Source organism: Halichoeres trimaculatus, unplaced genomic scaffold (assembly GCF_033239565.1).
Source record: "Halichoeres trimaculatus isolate MK-OKI-2021-1 unplaced genomic scaffold, fHalTri1.1 fHalTri1_scaffold_20, whole genome shotgun sequence".
Lineage (NCBI taxonomy): Eukaryota > Metazoa > Chordata > Actinopteri > Labriformes > Labridae > Halichoeres > Halichoeres trimaculatus.
In genome coordinates this window covers 11,566,144-11,583,861 of record NW_027437198.1, presented here as the reverse complement: position 1 = coordinate 11,583,861, position 17,718 = coordinate 11,566,144, and the positions used below count along the sequence as shown (strand labels likewise).

Sequence of the window (17,718 nt, the reverse complement as noted above, 5' to 3'; positions counted from 1 at the left end):
CGTCTTTCATCCCAACTCTCCCTCTTTGATTCACTGGTGGCCGTCAGCAGAGGACACATGTACCTGTGTGACTGGCTAAAGACGGTCCCAGATGGGTTTCTGGATAGGGGTCATTCTGAGGTTTGGGCCTTGGCTGTCCAGCCCATCTGCTCCATTTCCCCCCGGGGCTGGGATCTGCATGTCTGGTCTGGTTGTTCTGCTATGTTCACCTCCCGTTTAATTCAACACCTAGAAACGCCCTCTACCTCTCCCCAAGTCCACCCTGCCACAGTTCTCCTCACTGCCAGCCCATTGTGTCTCAACTATGCGAAAGCTGTGGTGCGAAACTAGTGGTATTGCATCCATTACCTGCCTCTGCTTCAAGGCTGCCCCTCGCCAGGCATCAGGGAAGGATGCGTACAGCAAATGTGGATCCTTGCTGAGTACGGCACAAAGCAGCGAGCTGGGAAAGGGGAGAGTGCTCGATGAGGCGCACCTAGAAAAGATTAAATCTATTGTTTCCTTGTCGTCCCCATAATGCATTCTGTCATAGGGAAAGCAGTGCCACACGTCTCTCTCTAATGTATTCTGTCATAAGGTAAGCAATGCCAAGTGGAGGATGTTCTGTGAAAGTCATTTTCTCTTCTCTCCTGTTTTTTTTTTCTTTTTTGTCTTTTGCATAGTAACAGGGTTTCCCTACCCTGCCACAGGCGCTACGGTGGCCTATAGGGGTGCCCACTTGCGAGGTCGGGGACGGGCTGTGTACAACACATTCCGCACAGCTCCACCGCCACCACCCATCCCAGCTTACGGAGCGTGAGTGCCAAATCTCTAAACTCATTGTGGAATTCAACAATAAACACCTCAGACAGATGACGATTTTTGTTGTTTTCATGCCACTTATTGTTATGGATGATCTACAACTGTACACACAAGTGACATCACAAGTTCTACAGTTTCATTTAGCAGACACTTTTGTCCAAAGCAATGCACAACACAGGCAAGAATTTAGACAGAAGGAAAACTTTATTAGTGCGACAAAGTGCGACAAAGTGCTATTGGCTAATGGTGCTGCTATCAAGTGCAGTTTTTTTTTTTTTTCATTCATGTAGAATAATCTAGCCAACTAACCACAATCAATTGCTGCAAAAATATACTTCAACCTACAACAACATTCAGTAGTTAGTGCAGAAAATTCACTAAGAGCTGGGTCTGAGACCTTCTGGCTCATTGTACCCCTGAGGACAAATAGGAGACAAGTCAGATTAAGTGCTTGATGTTCCCTGAACGGATGAGTCTTCAGACATCTCTTAAAGTGGAAAGGGACACTGTGGATAGAGTTAGGTAATTCATTCCACCATTTGGGCACAACAGAGGAGAAGAGTCTGGCTAGAGATTTAGAGCTGGGAGCACCAGGCATCAAGTTGTTAAATTTGGCAGGTCTTCACCAAAATATTACATGATAAATCCTTTGTGCTCCATCTTGTGATGACCCTGTTCAGGGATATAGCCGGGAGAAGGCCATGGTCCCTGTTAACCCAGTGGTCACCCTCAGCAATGATTGGCTACTTACCTTTTCAGAGGTGGATCTTGGGTTAAATCAACTATTTGGAGGGTGTTGCAACAGGCTGAAAGCACAAATTGTGATTTAAAACAAAAATCTGTTGAGATAAGAAGTGTATTGGCTTTGAAAAAAAAAAAAATTGGATATACTAAAACTTCTTTGGAATACTTTCAAATCAGTAGTTTAAGTTTGATTTGTAAGTGCCCCAGTTTGGCCATCCTAGTCAAAATGGTCTGGCTCTGCCCAGTCCCCATTTTTATCTGAAAATCTGCAACCAAACTGGTGTAGTTACAGAAAAGGGAAGATGATTTATTGTGTTTTTGAATCCTCTGGGAACACAAAAGTATCATGAACATCATACCTCCATAGCAACCTTTAAGTTGCCTGTCCAAAAACCTGCAACATAGTTGTTTATCCTAACTGAACCAAGTGTATTGGTGCTCCTACCCACCAAACTGACAGTTTTCCCAACCTGAACCACAATTCAAGCACAAGTTTACTATAGAAAATGTAAGATTGTATAAGGACCGGATGCATGCAGAAGTTAATTCAGGAGACAATCTTATTATGGGTTTTATTGAGTATTAACTAATAATTTATTGTTTTGTTGTTGTTCTTGTTGTTGTTGTTGTTGTTGTTGTTGTTGTTGTTGTTGTTGTTTTTGTTGTTGTTGTTGTTGTTGTTGTTGTTGTTGTTGTTGTTGTTGTTGTTGTTGTTGTTGTTGTTGTTGTTGTTGTTTTAAAAAACAAATAACAACAAAGGACTCAACCACACATTGCAGGTTTTGTTTCATTTACGTTGAAACATTCTCATATCTTCAAAATAATAGCACTGGTCTTAAGGTGCTGCACTCCATTTACTCTGTATATTTCCCAGAGATGTCTTGAGGGAGTGAAATCGCTGTTTGTATCTAGGTATGTACATGCCCTCACTCTGCCCGTCCTTATTTGTACATTGTCTATTGACAAAAGGGGAGCTAACAAAGCCACAGGGAGAGCTGTACGGAGCTGAGATAGCGTATTACTGGGCAGATCTCACTGGACTGTGACCAGGGCCTATGCTGATCTCCTGGCTTTGTGCAGCCCTGCCTCACACTCGTCTCTTATCAGCAGTGGTCTGTGTGGCCGTGGGAGAGGTCTGACGGAGGCCGGCCGGGGGCCCAGTATAGCTGTCTATCTGTGATTAGATCAGGATCCGTCTTACTGCAGGGAGACTCGGCGCTGAAGCCTGGACTAGAAATCCCACGTCCCCTTTCCCCTCCCTCCCACTCCGGGGCCTTTGCTACCAATGGCAGCTGGTTGATTTATATAGCGGGGCCATGTGACAGAGCTCCTTCCTTTGTCCCCTCCTCCCCATCACCAGCACCGCCAGCCCTCTCGACAACACTGCAGCAACTGGAAAGACAAACAATTTTACCAGAGCAGAAAATTGGACTGGGATGTGAAACGGTTGCACTTTTCGCTTTAATGTGTCATTCATTATTTGTGCTAGAGTACACTAAAGCTGCTAAGAGCTGACCCCACAGACCAGCAAATGGTCCAAAAAGGAGGGACAAACCAGAAAGGCTGGGATTCAGCAGGGCAGTGTTTACGCCAAATCAACTAATGCTCCTTTCCTGTCCTCTGATTTCACAGGGTGGTGTACCAGGATGGCTTCTATGGTGCAGAGATCTATGTAAGTACAGTTTGCTGTTCCTCGTTCCTGCTTAGATGAAACAGAAGTAAAGCAGACAAAAGCTCAGCCCTGGAGACAAAAACGTGATCTCCTCAGCCCCCAGCGTTCTCTCAGCACCGCTGCCAAGCCGGCGTCGATTAGGCCTCTGTCTGCTGTGCCAAGAAACCCAACAACAAAATTTAAAACCCCCTCAGCTCCTCCCTCCTCTCTTCCTATGATCTCAGACTTTGGCAAAGAGGCAAACCCAGGCTCAGTGTCCCGTGTCAAGTTAGGTCATTTCTTACTTTAGATTAGTCTGGGTTTTTGAGGTGGCTTGTCTTCTGCAGCCCTCCATTTCCCCCCCTATTCCTGATACCTCTTTCCTCCACTCTCATGTTTTGTATTTGTGTACACTCAGAGGGTCTGGCTGGGATATCCCTGCCTGCCCCAAGGGGGTCTGCACAGGCCTGAGTGGAGCCAGCTCCTCCCAGCCATAACCATGTGGGAGATAAGAGGAGCGGCAGCCGATAAAGGGATTAGCCATCCCTCTGGAGCTGTCCGTGCAGGCAGGGTCACATCAGGGGCTGGCCTTGCTGCACGTCGCCCTTGACAGAGAAAAGCAGGGACGCCGCGGAGATAATGCTGAAATTACCACGCTGCCCCACTTTGACATTAGTCCAAACATTTGTAGGAGGATGTAATTTGTTCCTTTGATTCTGCTGCTTTTTTCTCTGCATTGATAGCAAGATGACGGGGGTGCAGAAGTGATGACAGTTGCCTCTCACTTTCACCCTGGTGACAACCAGTGTCTGGTAATGAAACGCTGAGCCCCCGTGATATATGACTTACACACCAGCCCTCATGATAGGACTGTATTTCACCGGTTTTTATTGTAGTGACATCCACCACCGAAGACGAGACCCGGGCTGTGCTCTGAGTGGTATTGTTTGTCTCTCATGCTCATTCAGCCACCTCCAGCTAAGTCCTGCTACCCCCATGTCCCTCGACCAAGGCCTGGCCAGGTCGGCCCATCACTCAACATGTCGTGCCAGCCCCTGGCGCTTTGCTGCCATTAGTTCTGGCACTGGCCGCTGCACTGCTTCAGACTGGCTTAGAGTGGGTGAATGTCTCAGGTGACCAAGAGGAAGCCGTCCCTTAGCCCTCAGTGTCCTCCACAATCATTCAGTGGACACTGGCGAGCTGTCAGAACTGAGCACCTGATGTGTGGAAGCTTCCTTTTAGAAATACATCACCTGCTAACACATTAACAGAAAGGGATGCATGCATCTATAAACATATTCTAGATACATCTGCATGCATGCATCCACATATAGAAACACACATGACTGCACACATATCTGAGTGCACAAACACACACACTCCTCACGACAAAATAACAAATGTGCTGCACTGTTGTGTGCAGGATTTGACAATGTGGGAGAGTGATTTATTGGTCTGTGTTTGTTCAGGCTGTCACTGTAATCAGTGCAGTCCCAAGGCATGGCTGTCCCACAGGAAGTCATCTGCCTGACTTCCTGTCTCTGTGGAAAACCTTGTGGGGAATCCAGTGAGAGTGATTCAATTGCTGTGGCCCCTGACCTGATTTCAGGTGCAGCCACAGCTACGACCATCACATCGTTTGCCTCTCCATTGGACGTCATCCCCCCTGAGTTTAAAAATGAATGAAAACATGCATTATTAAAAGCCACCTATCCCGACGTATGGACGCAGATGGGCACACACTCCACTGGCACTAATAGAAAAACAGTGGGAGAACAGCTTCATTTTTCAAAGAGAGTAATAGCAGCACTCCAAAATGAGGTCTTTAATTCCTTCCCCACTCTGCCAAATGAATACAGCAGTCTTGACTCCCCAACGGTCCGACCGTCTTCCGCCTTCTTACTTCATTTGTGAGCCAGGGGGGTCGTGTAAAAGTAAAAAGGGTCTCTTCAATAATGAAGCAGCAGAACCTCCTCAATCTAAAAATGGGTTAAATTTGGGGAGTTGCCTCACATGGCCTCCGTTCTGCTGTTGCTGCTACTTGGACGAGCCTCTCGGAACATCAGTCAATCCCCGTTTGCCACCTCTGGCTTCATACTCCATATATCAAACAGCACCCTCTGGTGTCTGGTAGGGAGCCTGCAGTTTGGGAAAGTGAGCTGATGATCACCATACTGTGCAGTGACATTTAACTATTAAGGCAATTTAAAGCTGTGTGTCTGCGTTGTTGTTTGTCTGTGTCTCTGAGGTGTAACCTTTCTGTGTGCAGGTTGAGTTTAATCATTGATTAACTCTGTGGTATTTTTACAGGGTGGATATGCAGCATACAGATTTGCCCAGCCCACCACCACCGCTGCTTACAGTGACAGGTGAGTTTGAATCTTGATTATGAGAAACTGAAAGAAGTCACTATGTAATCCTCTTTTTAAGATACATTACAGGGGAGTTTCAGCCTTTTCAGTTTAGGGCTTGCTTTTATATCACTTGGCTTTAAAATTACTGATATGTCACATTTTTTCCAAGAACTGTCATGAAAGAATCCCTATAGATAAACACATTTTGGATTAATATTTAACCAACCAAAAAGAATCATTTTACCTCATGCACACACCTTAAAAGTTTTATTTATGTTGCAGAATAAGTCATACAACAACAAACCACGTGATGACATGTTGACTTCAAGACGCCACTTTCAAAGCTACGTTGTAAAGTCATTTAATAAGCAGATGTGCAGACATCTTTTCTGCCATCATCTCAAAAAAGGATTTTTCCTTCCACAACCCTTGATTTTTTTAGTCGTCTATATCTGTCACTTTTTTGGGTCTTTTGGGCACCAGTTGCTTGATTGGCTCACCAAAACTTGCAGGGATTCAACCAGGACACTGTCAAGAAATAGCTTTGGTGATGTCAGAAAAAGAAAAACAGGAATTGTGAGTACTGCATTGTTTAACAGCAAGAGTCATTATAGGACTGAAAATGTGACCGCAGCACTCTCAAAGTCACGTCCTGCATTAAAGATGTGATCAGTCAAATCAGTGTTTGTTGGTTTGGACTCATATTTGTATTATTTTTTAACTATTGGGTGTCACATCCACAATTCCATCAGAAGACAAAATAAGTTTCATAAAACAGAAACTATCCTGAATCAAAGCATAATGAGCAAAAGTCTCGGCTTCAGTATTTGCTGACGCTTAAAACGGGCAATGAGCATTAAAAAAAAAAAAAAAAAACGACAGAAATATACTGCCAAATTATAAATATTAATTAAATCAACTTTGATCTGGAGAAGCAGAGAAAAGAGACAAAATACAAGATTGAACTGTTAGCAGAATAGGAAAACTAAAGGTAAAGGAGTACGTTTTGAAACGTCTTGGCGAGTTGTTAATGGAGGATGTCTTAAAACCAAATGGGCGATGCTTTGCCAAGAAATGTCTCTACTTTCCAAAGGCTTCATGGGTTTTTCTTCCTCTCCAGTTATCTATTAGACAAACCGCCATATTCTTTTTAGCTTGGAGCTAAAGAAGGCAGAAAAAAAAGGACTAACCTTGTTGCACTGGATGAGAAAAGCAATGATATATGTCGTGACTCTCTGCTTGTGATGGGAGAGTGGGTATATCACTGCGGTATTTATGAATGGCCTCAGGTCTGTGGAAGGGGAGGTAGGGAGGGGGAGAGATGGACCGGCAGGGACTCTATCACTTCTGAGTGATGTCACTCTGCTTCAGGTGTGCTCCGTTTGAGGAGGCGGCCCTGATTCATTTCGGCCCCTGAAAGCCGTTGTCAGCCGGGGATGTGGGCTGGTTTGGGAATCTAATCTGGGAAGGATTGAGCATGTCACTTGTGATAACGTACACCCTGCCTGAGAGCCTGAAGATCATATCGATAATGTAAGATTTATCAGGCCTCACCGCGGCTCGAATTATGAGCAGCCGTGCTCGGCGAGAGCAGAAATTGGACAGCGGCTTTTTTTTTCTCTCAGCGAGTGATTTAATTCCTGTTTCTCTTGCCTATACTTTTCTCTGAGATTTAATGTAATTCGCCTCCAAGTTGTTTGCTGTGCTTTGTCTGTTTGCTTCCTTTTGAATAAGCGGTCGTGCCCATTGGATCAATAGGAGTTTGTTGGTATTGTTTCAGCAATACCTTATCAGACTTAGCTGTGGAGCCGTCAGCCAATCAGAAAATAAGGTCACATGGCTTGTGAAAGGCGTGTGAAACTGACGAAAATATGAAACACTTATTATCTCAAAAGCCTGCAGTGCTTACAGGCTCGGTACCAAAGCCTTTGGAGAAACTGAACAATAACTGAACAAAGTTTATTTTGATGCATGTGATGCATTGAAGAAGCCGCTGCTGGTGAAAGAAAGTGGCAGTTTGACCATTTTGACGACTATTCTGAGGCTTTTTCAGGAGAAGAAAAGTTTGTCAGTAGCTTTGGCTACGTTATTCATGTTTCTGACACTGCAAAAAGCTAAAATACAAAACTTCCATGGATCAACAGTCTGAGTAAAACCTTTAGCTTAGCATCTATTCATGACATATTTAGTTGCTTATCCTGATGACTTCACTTCCCACCCTGCAAAATGCCTTGAACTGTATCTGGAAAGTTACAACTGTACCTTGTTTTATTTTTTGTTTTTTGCATAAATACAATACTTACAGCAACAAATTTGACCAAAGTCAGCTCGGTGTGTTCGAAAAAAAGTTGCCTGCAGTCCCCTGGCAGTGAACTGGACCTTCATTTAACACCAAGGAACTGCTAGCTTATGTTTTAGAAGCAGCTTGCCCGTCTCAGGAAGCCAGTCACATTGTCGAGTCCCTGCTGACGTCCAATCAGCTCCATGGAGGCTCTGTGACATTGCACGGGATGGTTTGACCTGCTGGTTGTCAGTGGTGCCACTCTGGTGAGAGTCATTTTGTAGATATATTAGCCTTAGTGGGCCTGTGGGGTTCAGTGCTCACAGAAGATAAGAGGACCACGGAGACTTCCCCCTGACCATCTCATGGCACCAGCTCCCTCCCCAAGGAGCCGAGGCAGCCCTTTCCCATTTCACGTCCTGCTCACTGACCTTGGGAGTTGCTGGTCTTAAATGGACCGAGCCAGATTTAGATTTTATAAAACTCCGTGCAGCTCACGCAAACAGCATGTATGTGTTGTAGCATCCTATAGGGGAATTTCTTCCTCTGTCTCCACTTCCTTTTCTCCTTTTTTTTTTTTTATTCCTGGTTGATTTGGTGCCCTCAGTCCTTGGCTGGTTGTGCCTTATCTGCTCCGTGCAGACCCTCATTTGCAAGCGAGCATTGAGGGGGAAAAAAGCAAAGTAAATAGAGGAATATGTGAAGTCGAATAAATAAATAAATAAGGCAGACACATCTTGTCCTGTCTCAGAAGGAAATTGGAAGGATTAGTTCCAAACCAGCAACAATGAAAAGACAGGGGGCGTGAGCCCAGTGTGCAGCCTGGGTAAACAGGAACAGGGTGAGAGACCGAGCCCTCCAGCACCAAATTTGTTCCCTCTCTGCAGCATTCTTTCTCTCTCTGCGCTCATTACTTATTCCATTCAGCCAATCAAGATGACAATGAGAAGACAAGTATAATTCACCAACCTTTGAACTCCCCTTTTTGAACCACCTTGTATAATGCAGGAAGCCCAGGAGGCCGAGGAGGGAAATAATTGATTGTGTTAGAGACTTGAAAGAGTTGACTCGAGGGCCTGAGCATTAAACAAGCATGCATAAATGTTCTGCTCTCCTTGTCAATGATAGATCAATGAGTGTGTTCTCTCTGTGCCTCCTGTTGTGCAGCTATGGCAGAGTCTATGCAACAGCAGACCCCTACCACCACACGATTGGCCCTGCTGCCACATACAGTGTGGGGACTATGGTAAGTGTGTGAAACCGCCTGCACCCTCACAACACCAGCCAGCACACTCACACACTCAAACACACACACACACAAACACACTCCAAAAATAAAGACCAGAGGCTGCAGCAGTCACTGGTTTTTATTTATGTATCTATTCATTAATTGATTAAGTTTTGCCATGCTCTCTGGCACACCCTAGTGGCGCTGAGCAGTACTGAAAAACACCCAGCATGTGGAAATTGGCTCAAACATTTAGTGCAACAAACTTGTGTGATGCCATGCAAGCTCACCCCATGAAATATTCATTTGCGTTCTTCCTGAAATGAGAATGAGTGATTACTGCAGTGTATTTTCTTGTCTTTCTTTTTTTTTTTTTGTAACCAAACTTTCATCTTACATAACATTTCCAAGAAGCTTTCCGTTCATTCAACATCCCTCAACTCGCTGTGAGTGAGCTGGCTCATCTTTATTTTTTCCCCATTCAGACAAACCAAACTTGAAGGGATGACGTTGAATTGTTAATGTCTGTTTTTAGCTAGCTTTTGCAGCTACTGTTACATCAAAGATGAAAAAGTGAATAAATAAAAGGGCATCTTTTTTTAAAACAGAGAGAGAGTTTCTCTTTGCTTTTTGTTTTGATGATGACAAGGGGTTGGGACCAGGCTCACAGGCCAAAACCTCGAGATTAAGGACCATCAAACGCATGCAGCAGTGTGCCGTGGGACATAAAAGGGAGAGCAAGACGGAGGAAGGGAGTTGTCTCGCCCTCCCTCCTCCTGCCCACAGCTTGAAGCTTGAAGCGAGGCGTGCTCTCTGCTTGAGAAATGACTCAAATTTACCATTCCGGCATGCATGCGATTTTTCAACAACATAAAGCGTACAGTTCCCCGGTGCAGCTGCTAGCTAAAAGCTTTCATTAATTAAGACATTTCTTTTTCCTCTTCATTTACTTAATTAAAAATGTGCTTGAATGTTTTTTATACTTTCTTCTTTTTCCTCCAAATTTCCTTCCATTTCTCTGACACTTTGCTCGTCCTCTCGATCAAAGTAGAAGACAGGAATTGGCCCCTAAAAATATCAGAGCTAATGTTGTGTGTGTTGGGAGCTCAGGGAGTTAACACAGACTCCAGAGGGTGTGTGTGTATGTGTGTATGTGTGTGCGTGGTGTTGAACAAATGGTGAGGCCGCTGAGAGCAGGGCTGTTCTGAGGCCAACGCTGAATCAACTCTCAAGCTGAAGAGAGAAGAGCAGTTTGGTTTTTAATTCTTTAATCATATTTGATTAATGGTTCTCCAGCAGAGAGGAGTCATCTTTGCATTTAAAAGCTATACAATAATTAGTTCCTCTGAGGTTGGAAATTCTCTTTACTCACTCCTAGTGTAGAGAAGCATCTCACATGGATGAAAGTTTCGTACCAGGGAGAGGGCTCCCTGAAATTAGGCAAAATTAGCCTTTGAAGACATTCAGTAGCCTTTGGAGTTTGTCTGAATTCTTAATTGCAGCAGAGCCACAGAAAGATGAGAGGAGTTCTGTGTGAGTGTGTGTGCATGTGCAGGTGTGCATGCACAGGCCCACTTGCATGCTTTATTCCGTGTGTGTCTGCCCTAGATATCTTGAGCATGGTGCTAAATCTAAGGGCTAATATCCTGTGGTGGTTCGCCCCCTCCAGAAAGGTGCAGACACCTCCGCTAGACATGAAAAGGAGCTGTGATTAAACCTCTCTGAACTTATGCTGCTTTAGTTGAATCTCTGATATTGTGTAGCCTGAAAAGGAATGGTTCCCTCAAAGAAAAAAAAGCACAAAGAACTTTTTTATTTAATTTATTTCTTATTGTAATTAATTAAAAGAAATGTGTAAGCCTAAGAAATTTTATTCCAAGAAATGTTCTTTCTTTCTGCCCTAATTAAGCTCCATGTCGACCAATCCACCTTAACTTCTGATGACCCTGTTCCTAACACACACTGACGATTGGCTGAAATAAATCAAAGTTGCAACCCTTATATGGAGGCTCTAATAGGAAAACAATAACTGCATGAAAAGAAGGAAGGAGATTTGTGGAGAAAGAGAAAGAGACTAAAGCTGTCGCCTGAATACTGATTGGTACTTTTTCATCTTTGATGTTGCAGGCTAGCCTATACAGAGGAGGGTACAGTCGCTTCACTCCCTACTAAAAGAAAGAAAAAAAGCGAGAAAAGACAGAGACATTTCCCCAACAAACAAACAAAAAAAACAATCTTTAAAAAAGAAAAAAGAAATACAAACACAAAACAAGCCGGTCCTCGGTGGAGAGCTAAATCAAACTAAAAGCTTCCAGGTCCCCAACCCGAGCCCCCCACCCCACCCTGCCCCTCCGACACCCTCTCAAGCCGATATTTCTACAACAACCTATTTGATGTCATCATTGTTCTGCTCTTGTTTTGTATTCATTTTGTGCTTTTCTTTTGGAAAGTTTTATGCACATGTGCATTATCTTGATTGCTGTATCTGGGTGCTGTGTCACCATAACCAATGTGAGCCTACTGCAGCACGCATGATGCATGCTCAGAGGTGTGTGTATGCAGCTGCTGTCATCTGAATGAGAATATACCAGGGCTTTTTAATGGTATTCACATTAACCTGACAAACACAAATACACAAGAGGTCCGATCAGGGCCGCACTGGTCAATAATCCATCCCTGTTAAGTACTTTGTTTATCATCTGTTTAACATGCAGAAATAAAGAGGTCAGTCCTCGGCTGATCAGCATGCCTTGGTGATTCTTAGTTCAAAGGCGGCGCTGCTCTGACTGCTTTTGTTTTCCTTTAAACATTGGAGTGTCCAACTGTTGTGCACTTGCAGTGGAGCCTTAGCAGCTGTACTATGTGGTTTGACAGCATGCAGAGTTAAAGGGTCATAAAGGTCAGGTTTCTGTTCTGGACTCACAATACTCTTATCCCAGCCCTGTCTCCTGCAAATCTACGTGACTTTAAATGCAACTATTCTGCAAGATCCTGATGTTAAAAAGGGGATGTTACTGTCTTGGAAACAATCATGTTGCAGTTGATATGAGTACAACCAGAGCACTTTTAAGGAATAAGTATTATCTGTCATGCAAGTAAAAAGTTAGCAGTGACATTTTCAAGTTAAATCACATGGAATCTGTAAAATCAAAAGAGATAACCAGTGCAGCAGCAGTTTAGAGTGCAGGTATGGGTGCAAGACCCATGTTTACAGGTACAATTTACCAGCAAGATTTAAAGTCAGTGATATTTTTTCAAAACTTTTTAAAAGGAGGATAAAAACTCTGACATAGAAGAGCACAGGATAAAAACAGTGTAAGGACACATGCTACGACTTCGTCAACAGGAGTCGTCAAAGTTGACACAGACAGGAAGTTTATCACAGGTGCTATGATGAAAATTTTATATAGATTTTAGTCTGATTGGGATTGTGTTCACATCGGAAGACATTTGAATCAAATGGCTTGATGATACATTTTTAGCCCCATAAACGTCAATTACCGATTCGTCACTGAATTTGTTTGCTTGAACTGTAAGTGAGCAGACTCCACCTTTGTTTTTGAGGGTTTTTATGATTTTCACACTTCAGACACTCCATTTGCAAATATTTACTCAAAGGATAATATCCCAGAGTACAGAATTTTGCATAATTCCCCTTAAATGTAAAAGCTAAATGCTAATAGTTGCATACGAGCTGAATTTGCAGGAGACACGGTTGCGTTTCCTCACTAATACACGCCGGCAGATAGACTGCACTCACGTTGCACTGTAACACTTCATATTTTCCACATTAACTTACACACACACACACACTAATGACACAGCACTAAAGTGGGTGAACCTGACAGAGGGCTCTTTCTGCTACCAGTCACCGGTCTCTTTTTCAAGCATTGCACAAAATGTTTTACCTCAGGATAAGCTAACAGAAACTCACAAAGTAGAAAAAAAACAGTGCTCTTCACTTCTCAGCAGGCAGGATAACTTTATTTCCAACACAACCAGCAGGTTTTTGTCCTCTTTGCAACACAAGCTGATTTTCATTTACGCAGAGACCCCAAGAGGGGGTGATAAAATGAGTCTGTACTGTTGTTCTTATTAAAACTACTGTATTATATCTATGTAGACATATACTGTATAAAACATTTCAGCTATATACACTCACGAGTACAGCAGATATTATATAAAAGCACCCAGGAGTTAGGACATTATGTAAATGTGTGCAGAGTGCAGCAGTGGTTGGCTTCTATTACAACTTTGTGCTACGTGAGGTGGAGGAGAAAATCAGTGTGTAGCTGCAACAAGCCGTCCAGATTTCAGTGCAGCTAATGACTCAAAGCTATTGCCAATAATATTTTATTTACATGTACTCACAGACGTGTTTGTGGTCTAAAGAAAAAAAGCCTTTTTGTTGCACTTTTATTTATTTTCTTCTTTGTTTTTGAATACTTTTAGAGATGTAAAATATTTATAAAAGTATCATATACAGCTAGTTATGTTTAGTCGAAATGTTAAAAATGATATAAAGTAATGTATATCAAAAAAATAATCTTATGAGACAAAGAAAACTTCATGTGGGTAAAGAAACATTGTTCTTCCTTTTCTATGCTCATACGTGCGCACCATTTGGGGTTTTTATATGAGTCTAAAGGACATTTGATATTATTTTTATCATTTTCAAAGAGGAGAACATGTGTGGGTGTTCAGTTAGTGATCACTCTGGCTGGAATGAAACTGATTTAGTTTTCTGATCTGAATGTGTGTGAGTGTGTTCGCCTGTGTGCTATATATATATATACAGTATATGCATTAGAATGTGTGATGGTGTGTCTGCTCATGTGTTTGAGGGAGAAGAGAGAAATAAGAAGTGAATGCAGTTGGCTGACACAGTGTAGTTTGCCGTAAGCTAAAAGTTTAACATGATCCACTCCTTTTTCCTGTGATAACATGACCACAGTTAACCTCTGATCCCAAAATTATGAACAATCCCTTTCTTCTATTTGCTCTTACTTACTACTGAACACCTGTGCTTCAATACTAAAGGGCTGATCGTGTGCAAGAAACTGTTGTGAGTTATGAGTCCATACATGTAGATTCTGTTACTGTAGGCAATGAGATATAGCTCAGTTTTCATCATTGTTACAGGAAATCCTTCACTGCACCATATCAAATAAGTTATCTGTTATTCAAAGAATAATTTAAAACATTATAATACTGAGATGACCGCCTTATCACCAAATGTTCAAACCGTCAGTCCTTAAACCAATTTAAACTGAAATAACATCTTTCAGCACAAACTGATATAACCGTAAAATCCAGAATATAAGTGACACGGTGATTCCCAGCAAAGTCCACAATGTGCACTTTCTGTGCATATGTGTAGCTCCCTCTAGCACCACACCTGAGTTTAGCTGCTAAACTCTTATTTACTGGATGGTTAACCACAGTTTTCAAGCTACGGGAAGCTTGTTGGAACATAGCCCGCTTTGTCTGAAACGTAGATCCTGTCTTTGACCAAACAAATAGCCAATCATGGTTCAGGATTTTGGTTCGGTAACAGGGATGACCAGTCAGATTTAAAGGGGGTCAGCATCCCTCTGGGCCGTCTCTAGCCTGCTTGAACAGTGCCGGGTGTGTCCCAACTCTTAGACAAACAAGTCTTAAATGAGTCTGACACACTAAAGAGTAAAATGCTGGCACATATTTTTATGATGTGCTCAGAAGTTGACAACATATGTTAAATAAGGAATATTGAACATTTTTAAGTCATGTTGCAGATCACTCTGGTGTCCAAAGGACAAAAGTGGAGTTTTGAAATTTAAAAAAATTTGGATTGAAGGAAGAATTTTTGAGTTTTATGCACAAAAAGTGTCCAAAATGATTGTAAACCCTTGCGTTATGCACATGTGCATTTCCTCAGTGATTTCACTGAACTGCAGCTATCTGCAAGATCTCATCCTCACATACTGAGTTACCTGATGAGTCTAGCCAACAGACTTGTAACATTTTCATTAGTTCCTGATTAGTTCCTGAACTCTAAGTTTTATTATGAAAATGCAATTTTGTGCTCTAAGTTGTTCCAAAAACTAAAAGTTGAGCGCTTCACTTTAATGGAAAAGAAAGTGAACTTCACAGAAAAGGAGCCTGATGGTGGCTGCACGCTCTTACTCTCTGCTCACGTCTCCTGCGGTCATGTTATTACAGGGACAGGTCTGAGATCAGCCTGCACGGATTGTCTAGAGTTTACATATTTAAAAAAAGTTTAAAATAAGCATTGTTTAACTGTTTTAGTGTCAGCTTATCAAGGCTTAAATGTCAAAGACACAGTGTGTAAATACTCTGGTAGTCAATATCGTAGAGGTCTGAGCCGTTTATTTATGCTAACAGTGAGTCAAAAGTAATTTTAAATGTGAATTTATAAAAGAAACTTTAATATTTGAGTTTGCTTTTGTTGTATTCCATTACCAGCTTAATATGCAACCAGACCTCTATTTGATTCAAACATTTGTTAGTTTGTAATAGCCGTATCGAGAAATGTTTACATATCTGCAGAAAATAGTCTTTATCCATTATTTATATTTAATACAAGTATTCAGTAAGCCCTGATAAGCTGGCAGGTGCATTTATTAAACCACCGAAAAGATTTGTACAAAAGAGAACCAAGCAAAAAAGTTACAGGTCCTGTAAATACATTTAAATGTATATACACACACACACACACACACACTATATCGCAACTCTCTGAGTAACTGTTTTATATGTATTCCTATATGAAGTGGGGTTATCTGTGTATTTTACATTCAGCTGAACTTGTTCTTGAACTGTATGTACTTTCTATATTGAGAATATATTGTCTGAAAGGTGTAAAGTACTTTTCTTTTGGATTCGTTTCATAGCTTTAAGTATAATATCATGACCTTTCAGTTACTCATGATTTCTTTTGTTGTCAGTATGTGACTTATAAGTAACCTCTGATTGTTTTGAGTGTCAGAATAAAGCACTTATATGAACATCATGTCTGTTTTCACACATGGATGTTGGTGATGTTTCGGGGGATTTATCTCTTCCTCAGTTGTTGTATTTTGTTTTGGGTTTGTTTTTGGGGAACGTGTGATTATTTGTTTTACTTTATAGCATTTTCTCTTTCTGTCTGTGTTGTTTTGAGCAGAGTGGGAACACCACAATGACAGAAAAAAAGACTTTGTCAGTTTGAAAACCTGAACTTAACAAAAACATTTGAATTCTTACAATGCTGTTTCAGGGCAGTTGTTGAAAAAAATAAATTTAAGAATTGGGCCTGAAAAGAAGAGTAACATTCAGAAGTTAAAGGCACAAATTTGTGAGGAAGAGGTTGCAAATTCATGGGGAACAAATTTAAAGGAGTCTAAGTGAGGACAAAAACTTTTATCTAAGACTTTTTGCTGAAAAAATTGTACTTTCCATACAAACTTGCAATGGTTTATTCTCATTATTTTATTTTATTTTTTTCATTTTATTTTATTTTATTTCATTTATTTTATTTTATTTTATTTTATTTTAATTTCCTCACAATTTATTTAGTTTATATTACTTTTAATGTTTCTGTTTTTCTACAATTGCCCTGATGAAGTGTTGTCCACATTTGAATTCATAAAGGTGTAGAACAGATCTGAAATAGAAAAATTAGGCCAGTGAGTCTACCACTTACTGTATACAAGAAATCAGAAGTTCATAATCAGTTTTAGCATTTTGATCGTATGTTCGTATTTTATCAGAAATGTCAGTAAAAAACGATGGCTGTACTGCAACAAATGTATCAGTTTGAAATAGATATCGGCGGGCAGGCGCAGACTGATGGAAATAAATCTTTAAAAAGAAAAGATATTCAAAATTGGAACAACAGTGGCTACTAGTGGCCATAGTAGGAATGACCAGAGAAAGCATTTCAGTGATGAAGACAAGTGTGGTTTAAGGAAGTGATGATGGATGAGTCAAACACAGCAGCTTTATAGGGGGAAACAAAGATGTACTAGCCCAATGTGAAACCGTAAATGTATGTTTTTTGTGTGTTTGTTAAATAATATGTGATGTGTTTTTTATTTTTTATTTTTATTTTTTTGTTTATAATTTATTTATGTATATATTTATTTATTTATTTATTACATGAGAGTTATAAGGGGGTTTATTTTTTTTATTTTTTATTTTTCTTTCTTTCTTTCTTTCTTTCTTTATTTATTTATTCATTTTTCTCGAGGTTACTTTTCGTGTTACATTACAGGACAGTGGACAGAGCAGGAAAGAGGTTAAGGTGGCAGAGGTTGTATCGAGCCTGGGCCATCCACTTGGGGGCTATCCTCATGACCACAAGGCTACATCAGCATCCTGTTATTTACTATTTTCAGTCAGGATTGCTAAAAAAAAAGAAGATGCCATCAGAAGTTTTCTTCTATGAGTTGGAAAACTTGTTAGAATTGTGCACAAAGCCGATTTGAAGAAAATCAGAATTAGCTCCTGAGTAAACCAACAGATGACACCACTGGGACTATACCCATGTTTCATCCAGTCTGTGACATAGGCCTATAATTCTCCGTCTGGCTATAAACTGCTCAGTCTAAGTAGAACATCGCCGCTCCTAGTATCTGGGTGACCCAGCCTTTTAATGGGCTCAACTTTTAATTACTAA

General features: G+C 41.4%; 1 protein-coding gene across 10 annotated transcripts in view; it reads left to right on the top strand.

The window, feature by feature from the left end:
* The window catches only part of LOC141809421 (RNA binding protein fox-1 homolog 3-like), a 499,189-nt gene that overhangs the window by 474,929 nt on the left and 6,542 nt on the right, over window positions 1-17,718 (top strand). For 3 of the 10 annotated variants that reach the window (XM_074696421.1, XM_074696422.1, XM_074696428.1), the window contains 5 exons: window positions 663-795; window positions 3,178-3,217; window positions 5,507-5,565; window positions 8,999-9,077; window positions 11,187-16,056. In XM_074696421.1, coding sequence (XP_074552522.1) covers window positions 663-795; window positions 3,178-3,217; window positions 5,507-5,565; window positions 8,999-9,077; window positions 11,187-11,231 — 356 coding nt within the window. In that variant the 3' untranslated portion in view covers window positions 11,232-16,056. Of the gene's footprint in view, window positions 1-662; window positions 796-3,177; window positions 3,218-5,506; window positions 5,566-8,998; window positions 9,078-11,186; window positions 16,061-17,718 lie in introns of those variants that run through there. The other 7 variants (XM_074696425.1, XM_074696430.1, XM_074696429.1 and 4 more) reach the window with 7 other exon arrangements.